The 7,423-nt window shown below is 39.6% G+C and overlaps 1 protein-coding gene across 1 annotated transcript; it reads left to right on the top strand.

Moving 5' to 3' along the window:
* The first annotated feature begins 2,098 nt into the window (after positions 1-2,098).
* On the top strand, positions 2,099-5,289 carry LOC103711506 (senescence/dehydration-associated protein At4g35985, chloroplastic-like). Its single transcript, XM_008797676.4, has 5 exons — positions 2,099-2,864; positions 3,772-3,905; positions 4,110-4,276; positions 4,515-4,599; positions 4,907-5,289. Exons 1-5 carry the CDS (start codon positions 2,124-2,126, stop codon positions 5,055-5,057), a joined length of 1,278 nt encoding a protein of 425 aa, XP_008795898.3. The 5' UTR covers positions 2,099-2,123; the 3' UTR covers positions 5,058-5,289.
* The last annotated feature ends 2,134 nt before the right edge of the window (positions 5,290-7,423 follow it).

Below are 7,423 nucleotides of genomic sequence, written 5' to 3' on the forward strand. Positions count from 1 at the left end.
AAATTCAAAAAAAGAGATAAAATTCTTGCCGAAGTAGGGATCACGATCCTCCGCCCATATAGCCGCTGGTAGGGCTAAGGACGCAGAGGCATGGCCGACGCGAACTCCCTAGGGCCAGTAACGGCCGGGTTATCCTCCGTTGAGCCATCCTTATTTATTTTTTTTAAAAAAATTTTCCCCTCCTCCCCTACGATGGATCATCACCGAGACCCTCCCCGCTTCCTCTCCTTTTTTTCTAATCTCCGGTGGCTACCATGCCACCATGATATACTGCCACCGCCACCCAAAAACCCTTCCTTCTCTCTTTAGATTCTGGTTGCCTTAAATGTTAGACTAGTTTCAATAGGCTAGATATAGACTAGACCCTAGCTCAGGACCTTTCAAGTTATCATATGATGCTTTATAGAAGTCTAATAAAACATTTAATTGTTTTTAGGTTTTTGGATGATTTTTTTGATTGGCCAATTTCAAGAGATTTTAGAGTGAAAAGTAAGTTACCTCTAACCCTAGTGATTAATCATGCACATAATCTGATCTACATTATTTGAAAATTATCCTATTTCTTTTAAGTTTTGTATGCATACTATATGAAATTGAATTGTAGAATGTTGGATCAAGTATGACATGATTTACTTGGGCGTGATTTATATTATACTGTAATATCATATATGCTCTAATTTTGCTACTCACTAGTCTGACAATGATCTTATGAGCTTAGGATCTAGTCTCTTTTCGAACTTCCAGTGGAGCGATCACTGGCACATACTAGCTGACAACGTGTTGTACTCAAAAGCTAGTTTTCTTTTAGGCCTAGCCAGTCGAGGCTGATCGCTAGCACATGCCGATGAAGACATCCACTACACAAAAAAAGAATATTACCGACTCTTATTTGCCGACGCTTATTCCAAGCGTCAGCAAAAAAAATTTTCCGTCAATATTTGCCTACGCTTTTTAAAAGCGTCGGCTAATGACGACGCTTAAAAAGCGTCGTCGAAGTTAATATATAATTAACGACACTTTTAACGACGCTTTTTAGCGTTGTTAAATAACAATGCTTAAAAGCGTCGTTAAAAGCGTCGTCGGAAGCCAAAAAATCACCTCATTTTAGTTCCACATCGGCGATCTGAAAAAAAAAAAACTGTTTATATAGCCAAACCCAACTACTCTGCACGGATGGAATGAAGGTACCGATCGAGGAGGTTGTTTGTATTTCTGAATGGAGGAGGAGAAGATGCAGACCGCAAATGGTATTTTTTTGGCAAATGGAAATTCGCGACGCTTTAAAGCGTCGGGACTTCGCGACGCTTTAAAGCGTCGGAAAAGAGCGACGCTTTTAAAAGCGTCGGAAAATATTTTTTCCACTGTAGCATAGGCGACGCTTTACCGACGCTTTGGAAAGCGTCGGGATGGTTTCTACCGACGCTTTTAAGCGTCGCTAATAGCCAAAAAAAGCGTCGCTAATGTCCAAATTTCTTGTAGTGACCTATCTTCATGTGATTTTAGAGCTAGTTTTCTTCCGAGCCTCTAATGGAGCAATCACTATCGCATGACCGATGGACGGCATATTATAGTAAGGCTCTAGTCTTTTTCGAAAATTGCCATAGGCTGATCATAGCTATAGTCATGAGGACTAGGAGAGTGAGAATGCATGATCCATCTCTGTTTATTTGAATAAATTATTTTTGGCCAAATGTATTATATATTTTGAACTATATGCTGATAGATATGATATGTTTCATGTATTTTTCGGCATGTTATTATATATAAAAAATCGTACAAAATTTATATTTTTTGTATAATAAACTTGAACTATCTAAAGATTTTGATAACTTACTGGTTGCGAAGCTCATTATCATGCTTCTATTCTTTTACGGATGTAATAGAGTAGACGGGGCATGGGGAATGACATGTGTATGAATTAAAAAGGCAGGTCTTGCTTATTCTGCGGGGTTAACCCCAGAGATGTGTGGCGTGCTCGTCTCGTCCATCGGATAGTTCGAGTACTTTATGCCAAAATCTAATGTGCAATAAAGATGTTGCCTTTACTCGCGGAAATATTATCACTTGAGCATCGAATAAAGTCGCCAGCCACGAAAAGAAAGAGAAAGCATGGCATATGGCAAATGGAATTATTCCACAGCCTCCATTCATCCCTTAAACAATGTGGATGCTCCCAGATTTCAGACTGCAAGCTTGATTCAGATGGTGCATCGTTTCTCTGGAAATATTGTACGTCAGGCCAATCCTATATTTTCCCCAGAGGCACCTCTCCTTCAAAACCTCCAGAACTGAAGCAATTGGGAACCAAACAAAGCATGGGTTGCTGCAAGCCGAAAACCTCCCCTCCGATGAGGCAAAGCGGCTGCAAAGAAGAAGTACTTCTCCACATCCCAGGAGCTTCAGTCCACCTACTGGAAAACAGAGAGGTATTTGAGCTTGCCAGAGGAGACTTCGCCATCCTAAGGATCATTGAGCAAGATGCTGTTCTAGCTACTATTATAAGGATCGGCCCCGACCTCCGGTGGCCCCTGACCAAAGACGAGCCCGTTATCAAGCTTGACCAAGTCCACTATCTCTTTACTTTGCCGGATAAGGATGGTGGCTTCTTGAACTATGGAGTCTCATTTGCCGCAGCTGATAGCCGCCTGGCTTCTCTTGATATGTTTCTTAAGGGAAACACATGCTTTTCTACACCAACGGATGCTTCTTCCATGATGAAACGCCCACCTTCTTATGAGGTTTATTGGAAGGATTACGCACCAAGGGTTGAAGATTATAATGGGGTGCTGGCGAAGGCAATTGCTGGAGGGACTGGTGAGATTGTGAAGGGGATATTTAAGTGCAGCAATGCTTACGCCGGTCAGGTATGGAATTCTTTTCTTTCACTTTGACTGTCCAATTGGTTGTGCTAGTTCTGGAGAGCATGTGATAAATTGAGTGAGTCCTTTGATAATGAAGAAAAGTTATAACTCCATAATTTAATGAAAATCATATGTCTTGTGATAAATTGAGAGAGTCCAATTGTGTTAGAAAGTTGCAACTTCAATGATTTGTTTTCATGGTCAAAGATTACAAAGCATAAAAAGAGAGCATATTTCTACTTTCTAGCACAATTAATAGCTCTCGGAGAGATGAGATGAGGAGACATATTGATAACAGAGCATTGTTCTAAGTTTATCTGTGATATAACATATGCACTAATGCAAGATGTTGCTACAATGACAATATTTTAATAATAATTATGATTACCTTTACCATTCAAATCATCAACTCTATGATCAAATATGCTGGGCTCTACTAGTATGCTTTTTAGAGAAAAAGAAGAGTTACATTACTCCCTGTCAAGGAACATCATAAACATGACATAAATAGCTGCAAGTGGTTTACTGGCATCCATCAGGATGTTCCAGAACCATAAAGGAACACAAGCAGCATGAACTTAGATGACCCCGTGACCCAATACTTACCAGCTGGTGTAATAGAAGTAATTCAATTTTAAATGAGAGGGTGTCCACTAGTGTTATTGTTGGTGAAGTCATTGGGAGTTGTTACCAAAGATTTCTTTATTCAGATGATGAACTGATTTACAAGTCATTAAGTAATTAGATGGATGAAATCAGCAGTCAATGGGCAACTGCATAGATCTATAAACTTCTGATTAAACTTAAAATTCTTGCTAATCATCTCTCTTCTTATGCTCTATTTTATATTACGTATTCCTCCATTACTTCTAAATAATATGAAATTAAAATATATAAAAAAAAAATGCAGATTCAGAAAGGCGCAGATCTGATTCAGCCTAAAGCTGTGGGAGGCAAGACTGGTGTATCTGATGGGAAGGATAGAACTGATAAAAGTATTGAAGTGAAAAAAAATCGTGGAGAAATCAATAAGAGTCTCCGAAGGTAATCAATCAAAGAAATGTTTGTTATTCATGAAAGACTTCAGAAGTGTGCCTATAAACCTCTGTAAGATTGTGGAGTGGCGGCTAGAGTTCAAGTCAGAATACCTGATAGGCCACTGTTTACAGTTGCATTAGTGGCTTGATCGCATGGTCTGAAAATTGCATTCTGGTGCTTATGTATTAAATTATTCCAACATGTTTTCAGGGTGAGGAAGCTGTCAGAAATGACTGAGAAGATGAGCCGGTCTTTGCTGGATGGTGTTTTTCTGATCACTGGCTCCGTGGCTGCACCACTTGTTCAATCTAAAGCTGGGAAGAGTTTCTTCTCTATGCTCCCTGGAGAGGTTCTCCTGGCCTCACTGGATGCTGTTAGTAAGTCATACATTACCATATTTCAGGTCCAAATTGCTCCATACCGGAGCTTAGCACCTGCATGGACTGCTCAGACTGGCCTACTATTACGAGTCCAGTTCACAATTATAATCCATAGCTATCCAATCAAAGATAAGAGTAAAAAGAAGAGCTCAACAAAAGCCTATTGCATTCTCTTATACCAGATTTGCCCTACAATAATTTATATGGAAGTTTAATGCTTAACTTTTAACTGCAGACAAGGTTTTGGATGCAGTCGAGGTTGCTGAAAGAAAAACAATTGCTGCCACCTCTAATGTTGTTGCTGGGGCTGTGTCTAAGAAGTAAGCTAACCAATACTTTTTCCCCCATATTCTAAGGCAAAGAAGCTTATTCCCAATTAAAGCAGACCTAAATTTCTTCCCTTAATCAAAATTTCTCATAAGATGTGAGTGCTGGAGCAGCATTAAATCATTAACTTTGGATCAAGATCAAACAGATGACATGTGGATAGAGAGAGAGATACAGCTTGCCTGTCAGAAAGCTTTGTATTTAAGATAAAAGTGTGCTCTCATAATATATTCAAGACCAGTGTGTCTAAGTGTTTTGTTCTGGTCTACCTTTTATCTTATCAGTTGTTATGGGTCTCAGGTTTGGAGAAAGTGCTGGAGTGGCGACCGAAGATGCGTTTGCCACGGCTGGCCACGCCGTTGGAACAGCTTGGAACATATTCAAGATCAGGAAAGCCCTCAAGCCTTCTTCTCTTCCTTCAACTATAGCAAAGAATTCTTTGAGGAAGTAACTGATCTAATAAGTACCTCTACTTCATTCCTGGAAGTGGATATGCGTGGGGGATTTGGCATTCTAAAGAAGAGATGTTATATGTGTGAAGAACTCATGTAACTATAAAATATTAGTCACCCGCTATATGCTATGCTCTTGGCATATGGTTGTCATTCAGTATGTTTCATTCCGCCTTTGTCAGAAAGAAAGCAAAGAATACTTTCAATGCCCAATATAATAAGGAGTTATAACGGACTCGCATCTTAAACCCGACCCGATTCAATCTCCAGACCGGTCCAATGTTGTCGAACACCAATAAACCGGTTGGATTGCCGAGGTGACCGTTAAATTGAGAGCCCTTTATGACCGCCACGGCGAGATTTAAATCGAAATAAAATCCCATGCTTTCCTCCCTTGTCCTTGTTCGCCCCCCGCAGCTTTGAATTCGGGGTGTTGTCCGTGGATTTCTGCCACCTTCTCTTCGCCTTCGATATTTGGATCGGTCCACCTCCGATCGTTCTTCTTCTCAAGCAGAGAAGGGGGGGAAAAGAGTGGAGAGAGATCGAGAAGAAATGCTCGAGTCACAGAGGAGGACAAGGCTCTCGATCTCCTTGTCCTCGTGAGCTCCAATCTGCTACTCTCAACAGCAAGGTAACTGGAGAGGAAACCCTAGATTCGTACTCGTCTGATCGAAATAAAACAAGAAAAATTGGGGAAGGCGGTGGGGAGGGGGGATGGATTGCTTATGGGTTAAGTTTGGGAACCTTGGGCCTAGTTCTCGTCCTTTTGTGTTTCTAGTTCTTGAACAACTGGGGCCTGATAGCCTCCATATTTCAGAGGGGAAAAAAGAATCACTTGCAATAGCGGTCATTTTAGGAGTAAATTGGCTCATCAACTTGCTGCATGGTTGAATATAGGTGTTTCTATGGATCAATGCTGATAGGCCTTCTTGGGTGCATTTTTTGGGAAAACAAACTTTAGGGTCTTTCCAAGAGCCTAGCCTAATGCATTTGTTCAAGGCCAACAAAACACAAGGCAAGGCTGTAACAAGATATCAGATCACTGCCTTCTTGAAATACAAGAATCTTGTCTTGATGGCAACATCTATTTTCGGGTATAAACGTAAGGCTTGTGAATCAAGGAAGAAAAGGCAATAGGAGATGACCTGAACAATACAATCAAAGCAGCAAAGAACTGTAGAAAACAAACTGGATGCTGTCAAAGGCCAAGAAAGAGCTTAATATAAACATATAACTTGGGTTTGGTGACAACTGCTATTAAATTTATTATGAACTACATGGATCTGAGTGATGGCTTTCATTCCAGGGGATGACTTTTAAACGAATGCCACAGATTTAGGAACTGTCTTTTATTCCAGGAGGTAGTTCATGAAGTCTAAAAGAAAATATTGTATAACAGTAACAGTTGAGACAACATCACCGTAAGTGATAGTCAAGTGGTAACTGGTTTTCACCAAGAAATGGCTGCAAGTATCCAGGTATAAGCTAACACAAGAAACCAAGCCTATTCCATGATTTAAAATGAGAGAATCGTTATCTGAAGTTGTGGATTTTTTGCATGAGGTAAGACAAAACAGAATGAGTCAACTATCAAATGGATTCATCCCAACACTACAAGTACACTGATAGCCAGTAAAGAATGAATCAAGAATCTAATGATATGTTGCATATCACTCTGCCTTGGCCTAGGCATGTCTAACAAATCAGACACAAGTCTCAATTAGTCTCAACCCTGTATTATTTCTTTGGTAATCATCAGATGCATGGATTACTAATTAGTTGTCAGTTTATTAATAGTTTGGATTACTTGATCTTCAAACACAATCTTTACTTCAAAAAATTTGTACAGAAATACCATATCTATTTGACCATCAATGATTTTAGCTTAGTTTTCTCAATCATATTTGTATGCTGAAGTTCCCATAGGATTTCCTTAACTTTAAATTTCTATTTTCAAACAAAAAAAAACGATGTCATACCTGGGTCTGAATTGATGTGTAATCCTTGCCCAGCAAAGTTGGGAGTATCTCGCCACTTCCTTACATTATACAAGTTATGATAATATTACACGTTTTCCCTCTGTTAGATCAGTGTGGTTTGGCCACAAATGATGGTTAAATCTGACTGCTTACTTGGTACAAATGTCCCAAGATAATGATCCAAGATGAAGTGATATGCATACGTTTGTTGGCTAGGGGTGAAGTAAATGTTCAGTGCTATGTGCAGAGCATGCATTTAATCATGCAGAGCATTTAGATTTTTTTGAGAAAAGATAATTTAGAAACAGTTAAATTTTGGAGATGCACATAAATGTATACATTGATATCTAGCTATCCTCCACGTGCAAGAACGTAAACTTCTTAAA

This window comes from Phoenix dactylifera, chromosome 11, assembly GCF_009389715.1.
Source record: "Phoenix dactylifera cultivar Barhee BC4 chromosome 11, palm_55x_up_171113_PBpolish2nd_filt_p, whole genome shotgun sequence".
Lineage (NCBI taxonomy): Eukaryota > Viridiplantae > Streptophyta > Magnoliopsida > Arecales > Arecaceae > Phoenix > Phoenix dactylifera.

Coding starts and splice junctions, on each gene's coding strand:
- LOC103711506 (XM_008797676.4), top strand. CDS start 2,124: ATGGAATTATTCCACAGCCTCCATTCATCCCTTAAACAATGTGGATGC. Junction 4,277..4,514: donor GGCCTCACTGGATGCTGTTA/GTAAGTCATACA, acceptor TTTTAACTGCAG/ACAAGGTTTTGGATGCAGTC. Junction 4,600..4,906: donor GCTGGGGCTGTGTCTAAGAA/GTAAGCTAACCA, acceptor TATGGGTCTCAG/GTTTGGAGAAAGTGCTGGAG.